The following is a 26,924-nucleotide window of genomic DNA, read 5'->3' as shown; positions in this document are numbered from 1 at the left end:
TTCAACTTTCGAAAGATTTTAGAGACAGTCCCTCTATAAAGTTTGCCTCTCTCTGCAGAGGACGTTAGCACCCAGACTGAATATTAATGTGTGTGTGTGTGTGAGCAGAGGGAGAAGGATGAATGAGAGGAGGGACGTGTCAAAACATATTTCGGATCTTTCAGGTAAAACCATTCAACTGTTTTTGACACTGTTATTTTCAGTACAATGGAATAACAATGATAAACATTTTTGACAGCGGTCTAAATGTATCCCAATCTCACCTGCTTTGATGAGTTATTTCTGAAGAATCCAGGAGTACTTGAACGTTTCTTTACATCAATCTGTTTTAACACAGGTGTGATTGCAAAATTAACCCGTTTATGACATCACAAGTAGGCCTTAGTTGATTTGCCACTCATCACTCTGACACAAATTTAAAAAACAAAGTCACAACCAATCATGTACAAAATCTTTATTACATGTCTCAACGAATTTATCAGCTATATATTAATTGTTTGATTTTTTTTTTAACCTAATGTTGACGTTAACATAGTTGGCAACTGTAGTGTGCATGCTTTTAAAGAGACCTTACGCATTGAACACTCACCCCTTACCTACCATATAAAAGGTTACCAATTACCTAATGCTCATGGTACAAATATATATAAAAAAATAACAGAATGGTGTTGTTGGCATTTTAATGATTAAAATGAGTGGTTTTGAAACCCCTTTATTAAATAAGTAAACATAAGTTATTACATTTTTATCACATTTCATAAAAAACTAAAAACTATAACCTTGCCCTAGCTCTGGCCCTTTGTGCTGATATTTTTTTATCCGTTATTGTGATAACGCAATGCCCTTCTTTTCCACAGATGGCTGCGTCACAGATGACAATGATCAGCCTCGCACGTTCTCATTCAACCTCTAGGTGGCAGCATTTCACAGAATCATCCTAGAGTACAGCTGCTCTTTAACAATCAATACAGCAAAACCGGAGCTCGTCATTCACATAACATCATGCATGAATCGAAACATAAAACGGCTCAGTTTCTGACTCCCACTACAGTACACCCCCCCTCCCACCCAGACAATACACTTAAGTTACAATGACCGAATGTGCACCTGCCAACCGAAATGAACTAAGTAACTAACTAACTAACTAACAGAGTTTGGAGATTGTGAAGTTAACCCGGTCAAAGTAAAGGACATCGTAGAAATAAAGGCATAGGTTAAAGCTAGGCAACTACTCCATGGAAGAGGTGGATAAGGCCTAATTAAGACAACTCTTCATCCGCGGTAACGTCGGTGATTAAGAACAAAACGTAGACGATTTAGGAATTAACAGAAGCCAATTCGTCAAATCAACCAATCAGGAGAAGTTGAGAGAAGGTAAAAAAAAAAAATAATAATAATAATTTTGTGATTAAGTTGGCAGTAATCAGAATAATCAATTATTAGAGCAACACCGTAAAAAATACAAAAAACATTAAAAAAAAATAAACAGCAGACAGACAGACAGACAGACAGACATGCGTTAATGCACTTGGATGATGTAGTGAGCCTCTGCAGGTGAATCCAGGTGAGTGGATCGAGCACATGCCCCCGTTTGGCAGACACGGTGGGGCCGCACAGAAGCTCAGAGGTATTGGTGATCATAAAGTCCAAGGCTGCCTCCTCCAAGCCTGCCAACGTCTCAGACGGTGACATCTCCAAGCCAATTGGGCGAGTGTGGCGTCTTGCGACATCACGTCAACGCTGTCCCCGGCTAGGTCGTCCGCTACGTATATATCATACCAAGGACGGAAATCTAGGCTACCGTCTTTTTTCCGCTTGAAGGTACAAAAACTTCCAAAAGAATTCCAAAGGATACTAGAAAATAAAAATTGAAAAAAAAAGGCTGACAATAAAAAGAGCATTTAAGTTGAAGAGGTCATGGTTCATGTTCTCCGCTAAAAGCCTAAGCAGAGCAGCCATGATGTTTTTCTATGACCTCGGTTAACGGATGACACAGCTGGCTTTTTGTGCCGCTGCTCCAGGGCGGATCATAAATGGATGATTCTGGAACCCCAGCGTCAGCGACAGAAAACAGGCCTCGGGCCGTACTTCCAGAGATGAACAGAAAGTGAAAAGACGGGGCCGCCTTCGCACCGGCAACCTCGGCCTCGACCTCGGCACCGGCGATGTTCGTCCTGTGCTGTGCTCCGGTAGACGTTGGACTCGTCTGGCTTGAACCGTTTGTAATGATCAATGAGTTCTGGGAGGAAATAAAGTAGAACCCAAAAACGGGGCCATTCAGGGGAAACATTCACCTTGTGGTTCTTCCGTGCACGGCTCTGAAGGACACGGTCAACCTCGACAGCATCAGCCGTGAGTAGCACGAGTCCAAAGCGCCAATCACTATGACGCACCTTCTTAACACTACACCAGCGGAGTCGAGGGGTGGGTGGAAATGTGTCGTTCCAGAAAGACTGGAACCTAGGGGCTCCCCTCAAAACAGCATCACAGCCCTTCATGTATCGCCACCGAAACACATCCGAGACCCCCTCTCATAGACCCCCGTTTAGGATTGACAACACCGATGGCAGACTCCTACCCCCTCTTCTTCGTGGAAAGCGTCCCGATGGTCACAGGGTTCCGTGCGCCGGGGCGCACACTGCCACCCTGCTGGCGGCGACGGGGTAGTGCAGGGCCGAACGCTACCTGGAGGCGTCGGCGTGGAGGAGTCTCCGGAACCAGCGGCCCACGGCCAGGTCCGTCCTGAGGACCAGGCCCACTCCCACCAGCAAGAACACGCTGCTCACCAGGAAGCCACACGTCTCGAACATCAGCCTAGCGTTGGGGGGGGGGGAAAGCAGAGAAAGGGGGGCGTAAGGCGGCCATTCACAACCTCTTTTTGGAACGTGACCTCCTCACACAGCCTCTTCAGCCTCCTGCCATCTGGTGGGAAAAAACTGTTTCCCAGTCCGGTGGAGCCGGCACGGAGCTCCGTGCCGGCTCCACCGGACTGGGAAACAGTTTTTTCCACCAGGCTGTCAGGAAGCTCAACTCGCTCCCCTCTCGCCCCACTCCTTAACCCCCATCCAATCTGCCCCCAAGATCCCTGGACCTTTTTTACTTTATTCATATATACCGGTTTGTTTTGCCTACCTTGCACTATTCCAGAGTATTTTGCACTATTTAGAATTTATTTATTGTACATTTTACTTAATTGTACTTATTTCATTTCATGTGGAAGCCGGCGTTCAGCGCCACTGGTAATACACTAAACACACATACACCCCTTTTGAACCCCATTCACAGCATCCACCAAGTGGCCTATATGCAGACAGGGGAAAAATTGAAAATAGAAGTTGGGGATAAAGAATCTGCAGCCAGTGCAGACATTAATTCAGGACTTTATCTGGCATGCACACATTGAGCCCATCATCATTAAATCCAATGTGCGTACGCGTTAGTCAGCAGATCTCAGCTGTGCATGTGGACGGCATAATCCCTCAGGTGGGGGCACTGTGTTCCAAAGTGATTTATTATCACAGAGATTAAGGTGTGGATATTTATCAGTAGAGGAGGGGGAAAAACACATCAAAGTGCCTGGATATGATGGAGTTTCGGACATAATCAATATAGCTGGTGAGAAGGCGATAATGTGAGTGCATACATTCATGGCACGGGGATGGCCCCAGTGGGAATCGAACCCCCGACCCTGGTGGGGGATATAATGGATGTTTACTGAAAATACGTCCGGCTGTACACAACAGCTGATGCACACCACACAGTAGCCGCCTCCTCGTAGAATGACAGGGAATTGCGTCGTTGACGATAAATCCCTCCCTGATAAAAAGCTAATCTCTGACAGGGAGATTGTGCTGGCGACAGACTTTGTGTAGTTCAGTTTTAAGAGATCAATCGTTTATTTAGTTTCCGTCTCTGGGACTGCTGAACTTTCAGATGACACCATTTTATTTTGTTACTAAATAAGGACATTTCAGAGCAGCGATAAGGCGAGAAAAACAACCCTAGCCTATTTATTCTGTCTTTTACAGTTTGAAGAGCACAGAGGCATCATGAGGAACAGGAAGGTATTCTGATAAATACACACATTCGAGCAGTGTTGCTCAACCTGCGGGACGCGTACCATTGGCGTCAGGGTCTTGCAAGTGGTACAAGGGATTTTTCTTTAGATAGACACATCGACACAATGTAAAAAAATACAGCTCATTGAAAAATAAATATAGAAGAAATATTCTTGAGTAAATGTAGTATTATCGATAGTTAGTTATCATTTAAAAAATGTTGCATTCTTTCATCCGTTTCCTATTTCGATGTCATTGATGGTTCGTGAGGATTTCTGTTCAGTAGCGTGGCAGAAGTCCCACCGGCCATGCCCTTCATACAGTAATAATTGTGTACAAATGAGCCGCTGGCACTCTTTGCTCAGCCACTGCATGTGTATTAATCTATTTTATAACAGATTCATGAGGTGGTCTGGGCAAGAACCACTGCATTAGTGGACAGAAGACATGTCAAGTAGGCAATTGGAGTGTGAACCTACTTGTGCACAGCTCGGTCAGCCAAACCACTTTGTACTCATACATTATTTAACTGCACTCAATCATTTCGTGTACGTCTGTAGTTTCTATGGTTGTGGAAACGTAAATAGCTAGAAAATAACAAAACAGGAGCGGAAAACACGTGCTTTTTTTGTACCAACAACAATCGACCACCGAAGACGGGTTTGGTGTTAGAGAATCCCTGCACTCATAAAATCGCTCACAAAAACAAGCCTGGGAGCACTCGGCTAATGCACAATAAATGTACATTAGGTGTGGTGTGGCGTTTCGCTTCCAAACGGCACTCATACCCATGTCGCCACCCCGGCCTTACTGCCGGGAGCGGGGTGGGGAGCGGGGAATCCAATAGAGCCACTTACTTGGGTGTAAAGACCTTCCACACCATGAGGTGTCTTCTGAGGACCGCAGCCGCACACACAGAGGCCAGCACCTGAGAGAACACACACACACACACACACACACACACACACACACACACACACACACACACACACACACACACACACACACACACACACACACACACACACACACACACACACACACACACACACACAGTGAGTGTGGAAAGGGTTGCACGCAGACTTCACAGAGAGCTACGGACAGCCCGACGGACTCCTAGGTGTAATGCTGTCCCAGACTGGGTACCCCCCGCCCCGTTCTGCCGGCGATTTGAGTTCGCCCTGCAGCACGGTCTGGAGAGGAGCAATACATTTCATTCTGCTACCGATACTCTGTTGCAGGAGCCAATCACCAAGCTGGTTTCTCCCCCTGGCGCGCTATTGGCTGGTTTAACACAATGACAACAGGGGAGCAAGGGCAAGCAACCAATTGCGTACAGAGTCATTTGAACAACCGGTTGATCACGCCTCTTGTGCTGAAGAAAATGACAGCAGCTTCCCCAGACCAATGTGCAGTCTACGATTGAGCTCGGTATGGCAATAGCCAGGCTAATTCTTTCCAGTAAAATTCAAAATGGTCGCGTGGAAGATGCAGGTAGATGTGCCACTAGATGCAGGTAGACACTGCATGTCTAACCAAAGAGAGTTGTGGGAAAATGCTAGTAGTATTTCCTCCGTATATTCACAGCCAACATCTCCTTGAGTGGTAGCCTAAATGAATACAGACCAAAGCTAGGGAAAAGGTTACAAATACGCAGCTCACCAGCTATTCAAAATGATACGACTCACTGGCCAATTTTCAACATATCACGTGTCAGGGTTTACAGAAGCATCCTTGTTTAGTCTTGGTAGCGTGTTTAGCGTGCGTCAGCCCATGGCGCTGCAGTACCTGAACTCCCAGGACGGTGAGGTAGCGGGTGGCCAGCTGCAGGAGAGCAGAGCTGAACTGCTGAGGGTTTTCCCTCAGCCTCATCTCCATCACTGCATCCTCCCCTTCCTCTTGGCCTGCTGCTCCTCCTCCTCCTCCTCCTCCTCCTCCCCCAGCCCCTCCTCTTACCTCACACACCAGAGGCCAGAACAGGAGCAGAGGGCAAGCCACTGGGGGACGAGATACACACAGAGAAAAACATGAGCCTCGAGGTGGGTGGAGGGCATCAGATACTCGGTCATATAAAGTACGGGATAAAGTAGCAGCCTCTGGTGTTGGGTATATGCATCTCAGCAGCAACCGATAACCAGGGCTACATACATTACATCTTGGGCATTTAGCAGACCCTTTAATCCAAAGCGCCTTACATCAAGCACATTTGTCAGAAGAAGGAGAAACAGCAATATATCACTGTCGGTGCAGTGAGGATATTCATAGAACCAGGTGCCAAGCACTTAAAATCACTAGGTAAACACATTCCCCGTACAGAACAAAGATAGCTAGGATAAGATGCTACACAACCAAGTACTTTTTATTATTGTTTTTACGACACACAATAAGTGCGTACATTAAGTGCCAGGACGTACAACATACAATATGTGCATTCATGAGTATATAGAGAGCTACAGAGACGGACTCAGAGAGACAAGATACCTGCGAACAGGATGTGGGAGGAGAAGGTGTTGAGGGCCACCAGGGTGGCGGGCAGCAGGGTGCCGCTGTGGCCCCCGGGGAAGCCCACGAAGGCGGCGCCCCACTGGATGGAGGAGAAGGTGGGCAGGTGGCCCGTGGCGTGGAAGAACTGGCTGGAGGCCAGTGCCCACAGCACCAACGGGGTCCAGGGCACGCTGAAGTCTCCTGGAGGGAGAGAGAAGGGACCGCTCTCATTGGGCGCTCTGATTCAAGTGGTATACATTTAGATTTGTGCATCAAATCATTAAGCAGTTCAATCTGAAGCTAGCCCAGACTATGACATGAAACCTATGAAACCGAAGCCCAGAGTTTTTTGCTGAGTAAACTTCTACTTTGAGCATTTCCTTAGAAACTAAATAAGAAATGAGTGTTATTAATCGATTACGATAAAACTCGTCCGTGTAAACACCAGTGTTCCAATTATATAAAAAAGGATAAAATATGTATTCGCGTTTGCAGCCCACAGAAAAAAAAACATTGTTATTTTTTCCTCATTCGATTTTTAACCTTCAGCCTTGGCTCTATACTGTATATTGACTTTCTTCAAGTTTCATTACACCCTGTAGTCTCGCTCCACCGTAATCCCTTCAAAAACTTAATTTTAAACCCCGTTCCTTCCCTCTGAACGCCGCCTTACCCGAGTGCACCCCCTGCAGGCCGGCCAGGCTGATGGCGGAGGCGTGGATGTGCAGCAGGGCCGCCATCTCCAGCAGCAGCAGCAGGAAGGACACCGCCATGCCCTCGGGGTGCAGCAGCAGCAGCCCCAGGCCCAGCAGGCCGCACAGCAGCAGCAGGGGAGCGGAGTACACCGTGCCCAGGCCGTAGGCCTCCACGGCGGGCCGCGTGTCCACCTCGCGGCCCGCCGCCAGCTGCTGCTCCGAGTCCTCCAGGGAGCGCCGCATGCGCTGGTAGATCTGCGGGATGAGGTGCTGGAGCTCGGCGTGCGGGCTGATGCCCGTGCTGGCCCGGTAGCGGGGCAGCGGCGGGGGGGCGGCGGTGGCCAAGGCGCGGGACCCCCGGCTGGGCGCGGGGCCCCTGGTCTTCAGGAAGACGGTGAGCGGGTCCGCCCAGAGCAGGGCCGCGGCCAGGCCCAGCAGGGCGTAGAGGGCGCGCGGCAGCGCCACCTGCGCCACGCCGATCAGCTCCGCCAGGTTGCGGAAGCTGCCCTCGGGCGTGCCGCTCACCGCCCAGTTCAGCCCCAGGCCCACCGCCGCCAGGGGCAGCGCCCAGCGCGCCGCCAGCACCGCGCCGCCCGACGCGTTGAGGTTGCCGTAGTGACGCAGCCAGCGCCGCAGCAGGTGGGTCCAGAGGGCCAGCGCGCCCAGGGACAGCCCGTAGTGCAGGTTCTTCAGGCGGCTGTCCTGCATGCGGGCCAGCGGCGAGAGGAAGGGCGAGGGCGTGCAGGCGCCCTGCTCCTCGCGGCAGGCGTGGAAGGACAGCGAGAGGTAAGCCCCGCCCACCAGGAGCCCCAGGCAGCCCAGGAGGACGTAGCTCTCGCGGCGCACCAGGGCGGGCGGCGGCGGCGGCGGCAGCAGGCCGGCGGGGGGCTTCTGGGGGTCGTGGGGCGGCGGCAGCAGGTGGCCGTCCCAGTGGAGGCGGAGGGGGACGTAGAGGCCCAGGGAGAGGAGGAGGAAGGTGACCACGCGGCCCTCGGCGATCACGTAGCTGTCGGAGAGCAGCGAGGCGCAGCGCAGGCCGGCCACCAGCAGGGGGGGCAGCAGGAGGTGGGCCGAGCCGCTCCAGTGCTTGGCTTCCACCTGGGAGACGGGAAAGAACGGGGTGGGGTTAACACAGTCACGCAGAAACACACACACACACACACACACACACACACACACACACACACACACACACACACACACACACACACACACACACACACACACACACACACACACACACACACACACACACACACACACACACACAGCCAGACAGTCACACACACACACACACACACACACACACACACACACACACACACACACACACACACACACACACACACACACACACACACACACACACACACACAGCCAGACAGTCACACACACAGAGTCACACACACACACACACAGCCAGACAGTCACACACAGCCACACAAAATGGAGAACTCTCTTCAACGCATACCCTTTTATTCCCCATAATTTGGGGTCTTTAGGGACTAATGTGGACCACTGTTCTGAGTTATCCAGCATTGAGCGAGACTGCTTCAGCCATAATCCACCAAAAAGAGTGTAATCCTTTGGAGCGATAGCGCGCCATAGTAAATCCCACCTTGTATTTGCTGCCGACAGGCTCTGAATATATTTTATCATAACGGAATGGATCTCAGGGGCAAATGCAAGCACCTTCAGTGGAGGTAGGGGCGTAGTTATTACATTTCAGCCCTTGCCAAGGATAACGGCTGCAGCCTTCTCGCTAAGCACTGAACTCAGTTCAATCCTTTCATTCATTGTCTACATTTGTCCCTCAGAACCAAAATGATCGGAAAATAGGGTCAAAGCTGAAGGACCCAGACGTTTGCCTTTAAAATATATATTCAAACGCACAGTATAACACAGGGTCTGTGTGGACATTTTAATGCTCGCTACAAGGCACGGTTCGAAAACGTGACGAAAATAAACCAGAGAATATCAAGCCAATGAAAGATACACTACAAGCGAAAAGTTTGGGGACACTTGGAAATGTCCTTATTTTTTAAAGAAAGCACCGTTTTTTTTCAATGAAGATAACATTAAATGAATCAGAAATACACTCTTCTTGACAGTTAATCTGGTAATTGACTATTTTAGCTGGAAACGGCTGATTTTTTATGGAATATCTACATAGGTGAACAGAGGCCCATTTCCAGCAACCATCACGCCTGTGTTCGAATGGAACATTGTTTAGCTAACCGTGTTAAAAGGCTCATCAACTGTTTTAGCACAGCTGCAAACTGTTGAATAGAGTTTTCATGAAAACATGAAATTGTCTGGTTGACCCGAACTTTTGATCAGCAATGTATATAAAAGAAGGGATCAACAGAAATGGACCCACATCCCATAACGTGGCGTTACCTTGGCTCCCACCCAGCGTCGTACGCCTCTCAGCATCACCAGCTCCGACACCAAGACGGCGGGCGCCACGCACCAGGTCAGCTCCACGCTGCCCCGGGTGAACGCCTGGCCGGCCGCCGCCGCCGCCGCCACCGCCGCCGCCGTCGCCACGGGGACCGTCAGCAGGCCCCGCCCGCCGGCGCCCAGCGCCCCGGAGGCCTGAGACACCATGAAGCAGAGCAGGCACGCCAGCGCCAGGATCACCAGGCCGGCCGCCATCTTGTGGGGGTTGAAGCGGGCCCAGGTGGCGCGGCAGGTCTCGCGGACGGCGGTGAGGTAAGCCTGCGTGGGAGGGGGGGGGAGGTGGGCCATCAACACCGGTTTGCAATGTGGTTGTTTCCGTACCGGCTTCAAGAAGGTAACAAAAGTGGTGACGATTGCAAAAAAAATGCCTTCTGATGAAAGAAGCTCTTTTCTGATTTGGAGCTGAATGTTACCAACATGCTTTTTCAAGTTCACATTTTTTGAGCTCTTGAAAGCAACGGAGGACCGCCAATTTGTCCTTTCAAAGCTTAAAACCATTCCGTAATACCAGGTTAACAGACGTTTCCTCTAGGAGTATACGAGTTTGGAAATTTTAGAGAAAGGTTTAAATAATGCATTACACTTTAACCGTTTGATTTTTGTCTACCAAAAAAATCGTAATTACCGTATATTTAGTCAACTAAAACTAGAATGCAACTAAAACAATTCAGATTACTAAAATGTAATTGCATTTTTGTCAGAAGATTATGAATAAAACTAAATCAAAACTTGCTGTCAAAGTTAACACTGGCCAGAGGTCAGTGTTAACGTTCCTACCTGCATGGACTCCACCAGCTCCTGTCTGGAGGCGGGGCTGGAGGCCAGGTAGGCACTGGAGAGGCGGGAGAAGTGGGCCTGGAGCGCGGCAAGGCTCTCCGGGGGGATGTCCCGCGCCATGCTGGAGTACGTCTCCAGGAAACGGTTCACCTGGGACACACACAAACAATGCATCAACAACAAACAAATTAACAACTCGTAAACAACACGTATGAAAGGTTTCCCAACATGAACGCTTAAGTACATCACCTTAACTAATTCATGATATAGATGCTTGATTATTCCGGATTTATCTGACAGCTTTATCAGAAGTGACTCACAGTGAATTCAGACACACGTCATTAAGGCTCTGGATCTCGGGTTGCCTAAAGGTAGCCTTTGACTGAATTAGGGATCAAAACCCAAAACCTCTTCTGCTGGGAATCGAACACATCTTGCCTGGAGTATCCATATTCATCCTAATGATATTTATTACGATCTTCTTCAGAATATTGGTGAAGGTATTTAAAAGGCGGACATTTTCAACCCATCCCCCCCGTCCTGCCCTACCTGCTTCACGTTGACCCACAGCGCCTCCAGCTGGCTGAGGCCTGCCACTGCACCCTGCACCTGGGCCTCAGGGAACAGAGGCAGCAGGACCTGACCCACGTTGCTATAAGGGATGGGCGCCCCCAGCAACAGGGCCAGGGTGGGTACCAGGTCTGTCTGAGGAACCACCTCTGGTTCACTCTGTAGGGAGAGAGAGACAGTGGAAGTTAGCAACACCTCAACTCAAAAATGAAATACTTACATTTCTTTCTGTGAAGGCAACCGCATATGCAATATTCAATTGAAATGATAAAATAAAATAAAATCGTATCTTTGGATAATTTCCATGATTAAAGTTATGAGTACTTCATGACAGTTCCAATCTAAGAGGGCTTTACAAGCCCCACATTAAACAACACCCCCTTACCTGAAGTCCTCCAAAAAGAATTAAAGCTGAAGCTCCCTAAACCCAGAGGTTCTTTGGCTTGCTCTTTTGGGGGCTGGGGTTAGGGGTGTGTCCCCTGCATGTATAAGGCTGAGACTAACTGTGATGAAGGGCTATACCGACAAAGTGACCGTGACTGGTAACACGGAGGACGAACGCGTCCCCCAAACGACACAGATTAGCATAGCATCGGCGCCGGGCCGGTCCTGACCTGGGAGGGCGGGCCGGGGAAGAGGGGCGTGGGGCTGTAGAGGAAGAGCGCCGCGTCCGTCTCCTTCTGGCTATCCCCCCCGTGGTCCCCGGTGTCCGTCATGCCGTGGTCGCCCATCACCACCAGCAGGGTGTCGTTCTGCAGCCGCTCCATCACCGCCCTGCCACGGGACGCACAGCGGGACGGGGGGTGAGGGCGGAGGGGGACGTCTCCACCAGGGGGGTGGGTACCTACACCCGTCATCTCGTCTCCGTCGCGGGGGGCAGCAGCTCTAGCAGGCGGGCCCCAGACTTCCCCTATCCCGGCCCACATTGACCAGCTCTGACGGGGGGGGATCCCGAGGCGTTCCCAGGCCAGTGTGGAGATATAATCTCTCCCCCTAGTCCTGAGTCTTCCCCCGAGGTCCTCTCCCCCGCTGGGCGTGCCTGGATCACCTCCCTAGGGAGGCGCCCAGGGGGCATCCTGACCAGATGAACCACCTCAACTGACTCCTTTCTAGAGAGGAGCAGCGGCTCTAATAAGAGTTCCACAAGGAGGGCTGAGCCTCTCACCCTATCTCAAATGGAGACGCCAGCCACCCTCCTGAGAAAACCCATTTTCTCAGGAGGCTCTTGATCCTTTACCTGCACTGACGCTTCAATATTAGAAATCTGGTTGCATCGTGGACTTCAATGTTTTGACGCAAACCAAATATAGGAGATCAAATATATTTGGTTAGATATTAAACGACTGTTTAACTGTCTGTACATGATTTTCAGAGTGAGATATGCATTTCTGAAAGTACCCCGCCTACAGTTACCAAAACGAGCGAGTCCGTTTCGGCGCCCCCTCCTACGTAGGAAGGGGCCACGGTTGAATACTACCTCCCACTTCCCCACTCCCCTCCAATCAGAGCATCGCTAAGATTTTGTGGACGAGCGGACGAGCAGCTCAGGCGGGGGGGGGGACCTCGGCGGCAGCCCTGCACAGCTAAGCTCCGGGAGTGCGATCCCTTTCTCTGCCGGACTGCCGCAAGATTTTGTAACAAACCCCTAACTTCTCCCTAATGACAAACATCACAACGAATGGCTTCGGTTCACTGTGACTTTTCTAAAGGACGGCGGCGTGAGGACGTGACACACGGCGCCGGGGTTCTCACCTTATCACCCCGTCCATCTGAGTGAGCTTTTGGCCCATGGCTGGGTGGTCCGGACCGAAGCGGTGCCCACAGTGGTCCACGCCCAGGAAATGCGCCACCAGGACGTCCCAGTCGTCCCCCACCACTGGAGGAAGAAGAGGAGGAGGAGGGGGGGGGGGGGGAGGAGAGGAGGAGCGAGGAAGACGAGGGGGAGGTGGAGCAAGGAAGATGAGGTGGAGAGGGGAAGATGAGGGGGGGGGGGGGGGGGGGAGGAAGAGGGAGGAGGATTTGGTAAGAGGATAAAGAGGAAAGGATGGGTGAGGGGGGGGGTCAAGCAGTAAGGAAGATAAGGTTTGTTTTCTTCCCCACTCACTCAACATATTCACTTTAATTCCAGATCAAATTAATAATAGTATACGACATAAAACCTATATGTTCCAATTTTAAACCATTATGGTAGGTCCCTTTGGGCTGAGAATCTGCTCTACACGGTTATGGATAAAAAAACATTAGAGTGTATTTTTATATAATTGAATGTTCTTTAAATTTTAACTTCTACGTGGCTTCATTTCCACTGGGCTGCTAGGACACATTGCTCGAAGCTGGTTTGGTTTTTCCCAGGGGTCTAACTATACCATGGTAACCCATCACTGGTGACCAGTCACTCGAGGCTCCACCTACTGGTGGAGTAGAGGTGTTGCAGGATGCCGTTGTCCACGGTGTGGAGGTCCTTCACGTTGAAGGAGGGGAAGGGCAGGGAGCGCTGAAACTTCTTGGGGAAGAGGCTCTCCCAGGTGTCGTCGCCCATAAACACCAGACGTTTCCCTACGAGGATGGAGACCACACAGGAGATGTAGTTACATATCTATTATTTATATGTCAACCACATTGAAAACTTTATTGTAACTTTGATCTCATCCGTGAAATTATTATTTTATGTCCTAGCAATAAAGTGGCCATCTAATCTATTGATACGGTACAATCAACATAGATGAAGTTCAAATAACAAGGCAGTATGTAGTAATATGTATTAATGCTCAAGGTAATAAAAAAAGTCTGACGGAATAAATAACATAAATCATATAATTTATAACACAACTCACACAACAAAGGGTTTTCCATTTTGGTGATTTCCACCTTTTCATTCAATTTTGTATTTTATTACTATTATATACAATTTATTGAGAATGCAATAAATTACATATCATATTAAACCTATACCTTTCAATAAGAACAGTAAGGATTTCTCTTTTATTTAAACACGCCTCAGAAAACTCACCTATCTGCCCAAACTGGTGGATAATGTTGTCCTCCAGGATGGCACTGGAGGCGAAGTTGTTCCCCACGTCGATGAAGGTGGGCAGGGAGCCCGTGGTGAAGCCCTTGATCCTCTGCATGGTGGTGGTGGGGGGGTCCGCGCGGAAGGGGTACAGCCGGCTGTGGGTGGGCCTCAGCGAGGTCGTCTCCTCCAGCACCGGCAGCTTGTTCTCGTAGGGCCGTGGCGTCTTGTTGGCGGGGTCGTAGCGGGCGAAGTCGATCTTCAGGGCGTCGACGATGAGCAGCAGGGTCCTCTTGAAGCGCGGCTTGGCCCCGCAGAAGTCCCTCTGCTGCCCGCCGGGCTGGAGCACGTCGTCGCAGGCGCTGGTCCGGTTCACCTCCAGTCTCACCAGGAGGAAGCCGCTCACAAACAGGTAGATGCCCACGTAGAACAGGGCGCACAGCCACAGGAGCAGGCAGAGAATGGGGAGCCTCTTCATCCTGAACAGACAGATGAGACGGATACTCGTCTTAGGCTGATGTCAAAGAGGTCATCATATGGCATCAAGACAAGATTGCATACCCTATTATCATTCGTGTCAGGGGAATTCAGGGGTAGAAAATGACAGAAAGAGATAACAGTACAAGTTGACGCATAATAAGCAACAATAAGATAACATGGTGTACATCATATATTTATTTGAGCACATTGTAGAGCTGGCTCCACTCTCTCGGTGACCATTACAATAATGATTGCCTTTTGACACTGATCCTCTCGCCTCCTATGTGTCCTTTGTAACTGATATAGATTTTAATACGTTTATGAATTTACTGTATATATATTGTTATCTGGGTTCTACATATATATATATATATATATATGGAGACGCAGAATTTTATGTTGTTCAAATCCTGGTATTGAACAACATATGGACTAGAGCTGAATGGGAAAGGTCACTGGGGATCCAATACAGCCTTCTAGATACAAGTACCTTTTTGATTATTATTCATTTATTGTAACATAACATAAACGTATAACCGCAAGAATAGAATGAATGAATGAATGAAGGCAAATAACGTGACAGGTTAATAATGGCATGTTGTAACCAGTGTCGGGTCAGTATTCGGGTTAATTCATTATAAAGATCAAACTGTGACATTATACGACTTAAAATGCTTACATCACAATATAACTTGAGTTAGGCTGCTGAAAAGACAGACTTTGAGCAGAGTAGCGCCGTTAGCACCTAGCTTATTACCTGGTGGGTGACTGACCTTGTAGCGCTCCTTCAAGTCCTCTCTCGGCCGGGTCGGGGTGTGAGTGTGTGTGTTCACAACACCAGGTGAGCGTACAGGTGCCTCAGGTAAACAGAGGGCGTTATCGCACCCCCGCCTGCCTTCATTGGGACTCCCGGTACAATGAGATTGGGTAGCTTGGAAGTAGCTAGGAACCGGAACACATGGATTGTGGAACTCGGGAGGAACTTTCTACACGGACACTTTTTGCGGTAACACCGGCGTGCTTCCTGACGCATGCGCAAATGCACGTTTCTAATTAAAAGGTCCATGATTGTTAAATCTTTATGGTAGGTCACTTTGGCCTGATAATCTACTCAAGGTTTTGGATAAAATAAATGATAGGGTATTTATTTATAATTTTTACTACATTCTACTTGTCTTTATTTCCACTGGGCTGCTAGTAAATGTTGCCAGATTGAGCCGATTGGTCGGAAAATCTGGCCCAATCTGGCAACGCTGTTGCTAGGACACACAGGGGTCATTGCAAGGCTCTTTGAATGGCCTGATCACATACAGGCACAGCCGGTTTTCACATTCCAAATGTGTCACTCATATAAACCCTGCCCATTACACATTTGATGAGGGTTACAAAAACCTTCAAGTAACTTAAGCCTTTATGACAATTTTGATCTTAATAATGTTCTGAAGACAAAATTCTATTAGGTTTTGTATACGTTTTTATAAGGATTCATTTTGGTTTTTTAATACATGAATACAGAGGTAAAAACAACAAACTGACAACAAAACCCCCCCCATTAATGTGAGCGGTATCAAAACATTCTGTAAAATAATAGGTTTGAAAAATATGACTCTTGGATCTTGTCAGATTAGATCCCTTGTTTTTCATTAACTAATATTTCCATGTTGATGAACAACCAGAGGGGGTCAACGCCTTACAAGGCTTTCAACGTTATTCTTCATGATTGTCCACCTTCCCCCTATAGTGCAGCATGTGCGCTATTTACATGCGCAAAAGAACTGTGAAGCAAGGTGTTCATTCCCAGGCCAGCAGGAAGGCAGAACTCTCCAACCTCTGACAACAACAGGTAATTAACAAACTAACACAACTGAAAACCAGACGGAGCTCCTCACACAGACGGGTGCGTGCTTCACATTAGGTGCCCTTTTCAGAAAATGTTCTGGAAACTTTAGCCACCGGCTCATGGAGCAGCCTTCTGCCTTCTTTGGGCCCCGGCCTGGAGCTGTGGCTCCCTTCCCCCCTCTGGGTCACTGGGTCGGGGATGCTGTGGTGGGTCCCAGGGGGAGGGGGCACTACTGGGAGGACATGGAGGGGGAGGGGGGTGCTTCGCTCTGTTTCTCTGAGGTCCCTGAGGACAGGGCCTCCAGACGGCCGCTGGGCTTGGCCAGGGTGCTGTAGATGGACATCGCCTGGACGCAGAGCAGAAAGAGGAAGGAAAACAAACGTTAGCCAAATTCAAAGTCTTTTTTCACACTTTTCCCACCAAAAGCTCAGACATTCCCGTCAGGTCAGTTGTGACCCAGGAGCGTCCGATTCCCCAGAGCGTGGTCGGTGTCATTATGGATCTGCGGTGGGCGTCCATCACAATGTCGGACAGATGAGACGCTGTATTATGACATTTCCAACAGTGGGGATCTTTTTTTTGTGTCACCTTCCCAAATTAGCCAACCACCCTCTGGATGCGGTAATAATCTGTATTTAAGTACACATTTTCAACGACACACTTGTGTTGTGTGGAAGCCGGAATTCAGTGTCACTGGTAAGACACTAGCTGCAGGTTTAGACTGCATGCCTAACCAAAGGAGAGTGGTGGAAAAATAGTAGTATTTCCTCTGTATATTCACAGCGAACCTTTCCTTGAGTGGCAGCACACACACACACACACACACACACACACACACACACACACACACACACACACACACACACACACACACACACACACACACACACACACACACACACACACACACACACACACACACACACACACACACCTTACCTGTGTGACCATGCCGGTGATGTCGCTGGTGTTGGCGGGCAGCAGCAAGGTGTTGGACTCCTTGGCGAGGTTGGAGAACGCCGCGACGTACTGCTCCGCCACGCTCAGAGAGGCGGCCGCGCCCCCGTTCTGACCGCAACAAGAACACCACGGTCAACACGTCTCAAAGCAGGGACGCCTCTAGCCAAAGCGACTTACAATTTAGTACATTTGTCAGAAGAAGGAACACAATATATCACCGTCAGTACTGTAAGGAAGTTCAAAGTAAGCAGTAACAATTGTAGGTTAACCCATTACCCGTTTACAACAAAGATAGCTAGGATAAGATGCTACACAACCAAGTACTTTATTCATTTCTTTAATTTTGTAGAAATATAGATGCAAAGATAAACAGGATTGACTTTTAAGGTCATCCTTATTGATGGTATTTAGGTGAAGATGAGGGCTGTTGGTTAGGGAGTCGGTGTGTGGGTGCAGGGGGATTACCTGCTCAGCCAGGGCTTCTGAGAGCAGTTTGATGGCTCTGGATTTAGCCTCAGCCTTTGCCAAGATGGCCTGAGCCTCACCTGAAAGGCCATCACAGCAAAACACATTACAGTATATCACAGCATATTATACAACACTTACACAACATATTTAATTCAATTTCCCATCAAGCTTAAGATTTTCATTAAGATATTATTTGTAGGCCGAATAAAATCAGGAATACGTTATGGTCAGAAGTTAGTTACTGCATACTTGTGTACCAGATTTGCACTCAAGTAATTAAAAAATAATAATTGCGTCATTAAGATGACACTTTTCAGAAAAGCAACATGCATTGAATTTGATGACACATTAATGCGCCGTTAGGGGTCAATACTGCTTGCTCTACGGGTAGAACATTTGAGATCAAACCCAGTGCCTCTCAGATGGGAGTCATACACACTACCATCCATGTACATGCATATGCTGAAGCTCTGTGTGCCTCTGTCAACCATGTTCCTACCGGCGGCCTGGTTGATCTGCTCCGCCTTCTCTCCCTCGGAGGCCAGGATCTGGGACTGCTTGCAGCCCTCGGCCACGTTGATGGCTGCCTCCCGCTGGCCCTCCGACTCCAGCACCGTGGCCCTCTTCCTGCGCTCCGCCTCCACCTGCAACCAGCAGACCACACTGAGCAACCATCCCAGGTGACACGCAGCGTCCTGAGGACGTCTTCTCCCAGTGAGGAAGGGGTTTCACTTTTAGCACCCGTTAACGAGCCGGTGGACACGCGGGCATTGGGGATCAAACTTGTGTCTGGAGGGAGGAACCCCCTAGGCACTAGTGTGACGGCCCAGCTAACCCCGCCCACGGGCAGATTGGATTATTGGTGTTCTCCTTGTCTCTGCTCAGGTGCGTGTGATTGGCTGGAGGATAAAAGGCTATAGGGATCCAACATGGCGGTCTCTCTCTCCTCCTTGCGGGTTTTGGCTTCCGTTGTGCTTAATAGAATGCTCCTATACTGATCCACACCACATCTTGAGTTCTTCCATTACACTGACTTACACCACACTTATATAAGGTTAATGATCTGGCAGCCGTTGGCAGCCGTTGTTGTCTAGTTGTTTAATAAATGTCCATATTATGATTGAAGTTTGCGTGGTCTCCCCTTCTATGTGGCGTACCTAGAGCCAGTACGTTACATGTGGGGGCTCGTCCGGGATCCAAGTCTGGTGCGGTTCACATGTTGACAGTGATGTGTCAGACCACGAGATATCCCGCTGCATACCCGTTAAGAAGCATCAACACGAAGTCAATTGTAAAAGCTCTCTCGCAATTTATTTCAGTGTTTGGTATCCCTAAAGTAATACAATCGGATAGAGGTAGCAACTTTACGTCCAAGATGTTTGCAGAAGTTTTAAAACATCTTCGAATAAAACACAGTTTGAGCAGTGCGTACCACCCTCAGAGCCAGGGAGCTCTTGAGCGGTTTCATCTCACACTAAAATCGTTGTTGCGTGGGTACTGTTCGGAGCTCCAGCGCGACTGGGAGGATGGCCTTCCATGGTTACTGTTGGCTGCTCGGGAAGTGTCGCAAGACAGTCTTGGGTTTAGTCCAAACGAATTGGTATTCGCGCATAAAGTACGTGGGCCGCTCTCGGTGTTAAAAGATGGCTTGCAGGAGTCTGAGCCTCCGGTCAATCTTATTGATTATATAGATGGCTTTCGTCGCAGATTGTTTTTAGCGTGGCAGTGTGCTGCGAAAAATCGGTGTATATCACAAGCGCGGATGAAGAAAGTGTTTGACCGAAAAGCGGAGCCTAGGCTCTTTAGTCCAGGCGACCAGGTCTTAGCCCTGTTGCCAGTACCTGGCTCACCGTTTCGTGCGCGATTTACCGGTCCGCATGTAGTTGTTCGTCAAGTGGCAGAGCTTGATTATTTGATTGCTACACCAAACCGGAGAAAATCAACTCAGCTCTGTCATGTCAATTTATTAAAACGGTATTACACTCAGTCACCCAGGGTGGAGGTGTCTGTTGAAAAGGTTAATGCTGTTGTTCTAGCTGTTGCCGGTGGCGTGGTTTCAGACTCTCCTCCGGTGGCAGTGGAGGTGGAGGATGAAGGCGGCCCCGATGACAGTATTTTGTTACCACGGTTAAAAAATTCTGAGATGCTTCAAAATCTGGATGGCCTGGTAGGTCATATGCCTGATAGCCAGAGGGAGGTGTTAAAGTCTTTGATTTTTTCCTTTTCTTCTTTGTTCTCCGATACTCCGACATGTACGAATCTGATTGAGCACGACATTGAGGTGGGAGACGCTGTGCCCATTAAACAATGGTTTTATCGTGTTCCATTAGTCAGGGCAAAAATCTTGGAGGGGGAGGTCCAGTATTTGCTGGAAAATGGCCTGGCTAAACCTTCTTATTCTAGCTGGGGTTCACCATGCCTGTTGGTGGCTAAACCAGACTCAACCTTCAGATTTTGCACAGATTACCGCAAGGTAAATCAAGTGACTAAGGCCAACTCTTTTCCTCTGCCTCGAATAGAGGATTGTGTGGACCGCGTGGGGTCTGCTAGATTTGTCACGAAGTGCGATCTTCTAAAAGGTTACTATCAAATACTGTTAACACCGCGTGTGCAGGAGATAGCGGCCTTCGTTACACCATCAGGTCTCTACTCCTATAACGTCATGTCATTTGGTTTAAGAAATGCCCCTTCAAGTTTTCAGAGGCTTATGAATCAGGTAATCTCTGGCCTTGAGGGTTGTGCTGTATACCTAGACGACGTGGTTATTTATAGTGATACGTGGGAGTCTCATTTGTTGCGTCTGTCTGCTTTGTTCGCAAGGTTTGTCAAAGCTAATTTGACAGTAAATTTGGCAAAGTGCGAGTTTGCAAGGGCCACAGTGGTCTATTTGGGGAAGGTAGTAGGGCAGGGAGAAGTGCGGCCAGTACGAGCCAAAGTGACAGCCATTGATGGGTTTCCTCGTCCTTCGACAAAAAAGGAATTGATGAGATTCCTGGGCATGATTGGCTATTAGAGTTTTTGTGTAAACTTTTCAACAGTGGTGGCGTCCCTCACCAACTTGTTAAAAGGCAAGACTCAATTCAATTGGACACCCGAGTGTCAACAGGCATTCGACAATGCCAAACTGTTACTGAGCACTGCACCTGTCCTGGCGGCTCCTCGGCTTGACCGTCCCTTTAAAATCCAGGTGGACGCAAGCCAGGTGGGGGCGGGCGCTGTGCTGTTGCAGGTCGATGACCAAGGATTTGACCGTCCAGTTTGTTACTTTTCCAAAAAGTTCAACAAACACCAGTTCAATTACTCAACCATTGAGAAAGAAGCATTGGCATTGGTGTGGGCGCTTCTACATTTTGATGTGTATGTGGGGGGGGGGTGCCCATCCAGTGGTCGTCTTCTCTGATCACAATCCCTTGACTTTTTTACATTCATTGCAGAACCCAAATCAACGCTTGATGCGTTGGGCTTTGTTTTTACAACCGTATCATTTGCAAATTTACCATATTCGAGGTGTGGAGAATGTAATGGCCGATGCGCTGTCTCGTGCGCTGTAAAGTTGTTTTGCCTGTCATTTCTCTTTTTCCCAATAGCTGTCCTCATTTTGAACTGGACAGGAGGTGGGGAGTGGCGATGGTGTGCAGAGACCCAGTGTGAGGTGGTATGGGGTTGCAGGGTGTAGCCTATTTGACAGATCGGTTGAGGATGGTGAATAAAGTGTTATTGTCCCATTTGATGTTTTTGGGGGGTTTTATTTGAATGGTTTTGGAAGTATACTAAAATGACAGAATCCCATCTCGATGGGCTTCTGTTTTAAGGGGGGGGGGATATGTGACGGCCCAGCTAACCCCGCCCACGGGCAGATTGGATTATTGGTGTTCTCCTTGTCTCTGCTCAGGTGCGTGTGATTGGCTGGAGGATAAAAGGCTATAGGGATCCAACATGGCGGTCTCTCTCTCCTCCTTGCGGGTTTTGGCTTCCGTTGTGCTTAATAGAATGCTCCTATACTGATCCACACCACATCTTGAGTTCTTCCATTACACTGACTTACACCACACTTATATAAGGTTAATGATCTGGCAGCCGTTGGCAGCCGTTGTTTAATAAATGTCCTCATTATGATTGAAGTTTGCGTGGTCTCCCCTTCTATGTGGCGTACCTAGAGCCAGTACGGTACACTAGACTATCATGCCCCTCCCTATGCCAACGCTGAGGTTTTCTCACAGCAGTGCTTCCCAAAGCGTGAGGTACAGGGGTACTGCAGGGGAGGAGGCAGCACAGGTAGATGGAATGGAAGAGATACTCGATTATTAGCGACACTATTGTAGGGAGGGGAAAAGCTCACGGATTGTATGAATAAACATATAAAAGGAGGAACAAACTATGGCAAATGGGTCACAAACAAGAGCTGGAAACCCATTGGCTGCGGAGATCATTCAAAGGACTGCCCGCGGTGTTCAGCCAAGTGTCGAACTCTACAGTCTCCATGAACCAAATATTATGAAATCCCGGACCTCAGCCGAGGGTGCGTACAGCCAAGGTTGGAGCAGCGCTGGAAACTATAGCACAGCTATATGGCGATACATCAAATTGAATGATTTGCACAGTTTACCCAATCCGCAAAATGTCAATGAAATTGAAATTGCACTCGCACTATTTATGAGGCTTCATGAAAAACACACACTGTTTTGGATGACATCTCCTCAACTCTATCATTTGATGTTCCATCAACAGTAGCTCTATTTTCCCCAAACTTTTAGATTCACACCTGTCCAATTTGATATATATTTACAGAACAGTAAAGAACATTTAGGTTTCTTAAAGGTGACACATTAACCCATTTGTGATGACAGAAGAGGCCAATTTTCAAAACAGCTTGTAGCGGCTGATCATACTCACACCTGGTGGTATAATATGTCACCTTTAAAATATGAAACCATCTGTAGCTACAGTGACGGATACATCTCGACAGCCATATCCATCTCCCTCTTTATCTCGAGCAGAGTATAAGCCACATAAAGAGCGGTGTGAGGAGGTTCTTGCCTGCATCTGCATGGACTCTTTGACGCGTGGGGGGACGTGGATGTCCTTGATCTCGTAGCGGAGGCATTTGATGCCCCAGTCTTCTGCTGCCTGGTTGATGGAGTTCACGATGTTGTGGTTCAGACTCTCCCTCTCCTGGAAATAATGCAATCGTTGGGAGTGTAAATGGGCTGCATTTATATAGCGCTTTTCTAACCAGTGAACACTCAAAGCACGTTAGATTACTGCACAACATTCACCCATTCGTGCACACACTCGCACAACGATGGCGGTGTCAACCATGCAAGGCGACAGCCAGCTCGTCGGGAGCAGTTCGGGTGAGGCGTCTTGCTCAGGGCCATGCAGGCTGAACCGCTTTAGTAATGAATTTGTGCCTACCTCAATAAGGATCCTAATTGCCCCTGGGGCCAAAGAAATTGTGCAATAGAACTTCTGATCATGACCCATGGTGTAATACAGCGTTTGTTTGTGTGTGAATTGCACTGTTTCTTGTATGTTGTATGATATATGTGGCCTGTGTCCTATATGCATGCATTGTCTGCATTTGTATGGTTATTTATAGTATGTAAAGCAGCTATATGTGACAGCATTGGAGTCAAAGACAAATTTCCCTCCAAGGATAATAAAGTGTATCGTATCTTATACCGCGACACACACTTTGAGCTGGGGATCAAACTATCACCCTTCTGGTTACTAGCCAACCGCTCTACCTCCAGAGCAACTGCCCCCCCTAGGGTGACTCCATATGTTCACGTGCATGCTAATGATCTTAGTCGGGACTCGGGGTATGGCGGTCCTTTCAGTTAGCTTCTATTGAGACACTGTGTAGCAGGGTGGGTCATGTCCTACCCTGAATACTTTGTCCAGGGTGAGCTTGCCCAGTTCAGAGCGCATGGTGGTCTGTGCCAGTTGGGTCACGGCATATTCCGGGTCTTCTACACCGTAACTAGCCTGGAAAAGGAGAACACCATAAAAGCCGCGTTTCATTTCCCAAGAAATACCTACAGTACAATAAAGCATGAAATGGTAATAATGAATAAATGCTAGTTATGACTATATTTATTTGATTCTGTAAACATTTTCGAAATGAAAAACTGAGCGTACCTTTAATGGGTCCAGGATCCTCAGATACAGCACTCCATCAATCTGCAGAGTGACGTTATCTGGACGGAGGAAAGAAGTGTTTTTGGTCCATTCAGGTCTAAACTCAAGGAAAAATGAACGCGCGAAGAGCAAGACGAAGTGAAGTGCGCTGACCTAGGGACACAGCAGACTGCTCTGGGACATCGATGACGATTTCCTTGAGACTCTGTACGTAGCGGATCCGGTCCAGGACGGGAATGAGGAAGTTTAAACCCTGTAGGAAGTAAAGGACCGGTGAAAATGTGTTGCATAACTTTCTTTGAATATGTTCATAAGGATATTATGGAGAGTGAGAGAGTGACTAAAGAGAGACAATAAATGGACTGCATTTATACAGTGCTTTTCTAACCAACTCAAAGTGCTATACAATATTGTCTAACATTCACACACACATTCACAAATTCAATGCACACATTCACACACCGACTATGGTGACAACCACGCAAGGCACAGCCAGCTCATCAGGAGCAGTCAGGGTGAGGTTTAGGGACACCTCGACACTAAGCGAGGAGGAGCCGGAGATCGAAATGGCAACCTTCCGGTTACCAGTCAACCCGCTCTACCTCCTGAGCCAAATGCCGCCCCCTTACTAAATTTGACTGAAGAAGAGGGGCAATGACCGACGGGTGCCGTAGAACGGCGGTTACCTGTTTGCTACGAGGAGTATCAACTGTGGTGAGGGCCCTAGCACGTTGAGCCATTGAGCTGATCAAACAGTGAAGGAGGACATCATACCGGTTCTAGTATTCGGTGGAAGCGGCCCATCCTCTCGACCACCCAGGCCTCCTGTTGGGGGACGAACAGCACCACCGTGTTCATGGGCAGGCTGGAAGCCCACCGCTGCTGGGCCGGAGCCAGCCGCAGCCTCTGGTTGGTCAGCTGGGTGTTCTGGTGGGTGGGACATCACATTATTTACAATGCACACGTTTAAGAGCGCTTTTTGTGCAATTCGTCAATGAAAAAGTGCTTGCTAAGGGAAACGACACATCACGTGAAAAAAAATTAAAAGAATGACTAAACTCTGTGATAAAAAAAATAAAACACGCAATCCGCTACTGTCCAATCTCAGATCCATCAGTCCTATGTTGTAGTAGAACTTCTGGTGCGAGACAGCAGAGAGCCTGGGATGGAAACCATCAACGGAACGGGGCGAGATAGAACTTGTCACCTGTTCCTCATCAGCATGAGGAGATGAAGCTTTCAGGAGGGGATTTCATAGGCCAGTCCTCACTGTGTTGATTGGCTACCTTTACCAGACATTTAATGTGTGTTTATCAGAGCTGGTCGAGTTTTGTACAGCCAAATGTGCACCGACAGGTCAAACCAGATTTGAGCCTGTCTGCTATCAGACTTTGGATCATTTTAGATGGTTTGTGAAATTAACTACTGTCGTATGAAATTGGGCTTGGACAATCCACACTAAAGATGGTTTTGCACTCAAACTTTAAACGTAATAGAACAGTTTTATATAATGTGACCTTCTGAAGGTTTGGGATGGTTGGTTCACACTCATTTCACCAATACATCATATCAAACTCACATTAGACTTGTCATTCCACGCACCGATCTTAGGAAAGATTGCTTTTTAACTGTTATGCTCTTGAGATAGAATAGACTTCAGGACTCACTAAAACTGGAGCGATTGGTCCTAATTGAGACGTTGAAGGGGATGATTGTACTCGCTTTTAATAAGGATTGCTCGTGTTGCAAATCGCTTTCTTAATTGTCCCATTGTATTATTTATATGTATTGCCCCGCTGAAACGATATTCTGGTTGTTTGACCGACTGTTTATACATATATTTTATATTCGTTTTTTAGTTTTTATTTGTATGTTGTAATCAGGTCGTCATTGAAAAAGAGAACCTGCTATCATTGGCCTTCCCTGAATAAATAAAGGTTAAATAAACATGCTACCACAATCAGAAGCAAGGAGATCATAAATAGAGACATCAATGACTTTAGAAACTATTATTTCCACTGTACGGACATATTATACAAGTGTGTTCAGTCATGGTATATACACCGTCCACCACTTTTAAAAGGTAGAGAAGGTATCGTGAATGCTACTCTAAAATGACATTTGACCAGCTACGTTTACTACTTTATCACATAAAGTAAAACAGAGTCAACGTTACCTTCAGGAGGGCGCCGCCGCTCCGCAGCACTGTTCGTAGCATGATTCACTAATAGGTTTTAGTATACGTTATCCAAAGTAGTGAAACAAAACACAAGTCCAGTGGTTGAATTCTACAGTGAAGTGCAGGTGATGGGGACCGGAAGTGAATATTACATCAGCGGTGCACCGCTTACGCGAAACCCGGGTAGGAACTATAGCCAGGTGCCTGGAGATCCGGGAGCGTCAATTCGCTCCTCGTTTTTTTTATTTATTTTTTTACTTTCAGTGAACTTTAGAGCAGGCAGTGGATAATTCGTATTTTATACATTTCCTTAATCATACTATATTATATATAATACTTTTTTATATTATATATTATATAAAATAGTATTATTATTATAAGTCCAGGAACAGTTGAGTAGGGGTTAGAAATAATATAACAATCTATCAAGTCCAGTGTGACTTGAACCGCATACATTGACCTTTAACCTCATGTGGATGCTATTGATTTATTCATCTTAATTTATTCTTTCTCATTTGGATGTGGGTGGGCCAGGCCAAGTGGCCAAGTCCAATATCCCAAAATAATTTGACCAGCTGAAGAGGTAACCAAGTTTAGGGGTTCACCCCCAGAAGAAACCCACACATTTAAATAAGCCAATGTTTAACAGATATTTGTTTGAATGTACAAAAAAAAAATCTATAAGCTTAGGTGTTCTGTGCAGTGACAACTTATAAACACAAGGAGTTGCTAGTTTTCAAAGTTGCATTTCGTGTGTGCGTGTGTGTGTGTGTGTGAGTGTGTGTGTGTGTGTGTGTGT

At 47.9% G+C, this 26,924-nt stretch overlaps 2 protein-coding genes across 3 annotated transcripts; both read right to left on the bottom strand.

Moving 5' to 3' along the window:
- Window positions 1-439: 439 nt before the first annotated feature.
- pigo (phosphatidylinositol glycan anchor biosynthesis, class O) lies at window positions 440-15,545 on the bottom strand. 2 transcript variants are annotated; one of them, XM_060038253.1, is made up of 13 exons: window positions 15,295-15,545; window positions 14,058-14,619; window positions 13,460-13,603; window positions 12,800-12,923; window positions 11,662-11,821; window positions 11,027-11,206; window positions 10,478-10,627; window positions 9,638-9,958; window positions 7,216-8,335; window positions 6,540-6,743; window positions 5,847-6,055; window positions 4,916-4,986; window positions 440-2,814 (listed from the first exon to the last, which is right to left on the bottom strand). In XM_060038253.1, the coding sequence occupies exons 2-13, from the start codon at window positions 14,533-14,535 to the stop codon at window positions 2,682-2,684; spliced, it is 3,294 nt and encodes a 1,097-aa protein (XP_059894236.1). In that variant the 5' UTR covers window positions 14,536-14,619; window positions 15,295-15,545; the 3' UTR covers window positions 440-2,681. The 2 variants fall into 2 exon arrangements, with proteins under 2 accessions (XP_059894236.1, XP_059894235.1); XM_060038252.1 differs by having other exon boundaries at window positions 14,058-14,536; window positions 15,311-15,543.
- Window positions 15,546-15,969: 424 nt separating this feature from the next.
- Window positions 15,970-26,288, bottom strand: stoml2 (stomatin (EPB72)-like 2). The gene is made up of 10 exons (XM_060038291.1): window positions 26,123-26,288; window positions 24,721-24,873; window positions 24,100-24,199; window positions 23,947-24,005; window positions 23,692-23,793; window positions 22,843-22,977; window positions 18,305-18,449; window positions 17,803-17,882; window positions 17,317-17,445; window positions 15,970-16,723 (listed from the first exon to the last, which is right to left on the bottom strand). Exons 1-10 carry the CDS (start codon window positions 26,162-26,164, stop codon window positions 16,607-16,609), a joined length of 1,062 nt encoding a protein of 353 aa, XP_059894274.1. The 5' UTR covers window positions 26,165-26,288; the 3' UTR covers window positions 15,970-16,606.
- Between the last annotated feature and the right edge of the window lie 636 nt (window positions 26,289-26,924).

This window comes from Gadus macrocephalus, chromosome 19 (genome assembly GCF_031168955.1).
Source record: "Gadus macrocephalus chromosome 19, ASM3116895v1".
NCBI lineage: Eukaryota > Metazoa > Chordata > Actinopteri > Gadiformes > Gadidae > Gadus > Gadus macrocephalus.
The sequence above is the reverse complement of the archived record's forward strand: the minus strand, read 5'-3'. Positions and strand labels throughout refer to the sequence as shown.

Excerpts from the sequence above, each read along its gene's own strand:
- stoml2 (XM_060038291.1), bottom strand. The coding sequence starts at position 26,164 with ATGCTACGAACAGTGCTGCGGAGCGGCGGCGCCCTCCTGAAG. Across the intron at positions 24,874-26,122 it reads GCGGCGGCGCCCTCCTGAAG|AACACCCAGCTGACCAACCA; the intron begins GTAACGTTGACT and ends CCCACCCACCAG. Across the intron at positions 24,006-24,099 it reads GCAGTCTGCTGTGTCCCTAG|ATAACGTCACTCTGCAGATT; the intron begins GTCAGCGCACTT and ends TCCTCCGTCCAG.
- pigo (XM_060038253.1), bottom strand. The coding sequence starts at position 14,535 with ATGAAGAGGCTCCCCATTCTCTGCCTGCTCCTGTGGCTGTGCGCCCTG. Across the intron at positions 13,604-14,057 it reads CCACCAGTTTGGGCAGATAG|GGAAACGTCTGGTGTTTATG; the intron begins GTGAGTTTTCTG and ends CCATCCTCGTAG. Across the intron at positions 2,815-4,915 it reads TGGAAGGTCTTTACACCCAA|GCTGATGTTCGAGACGTGTG; the intron begins GTAAGTGGCTCT and ends CCCCAACGCTAG.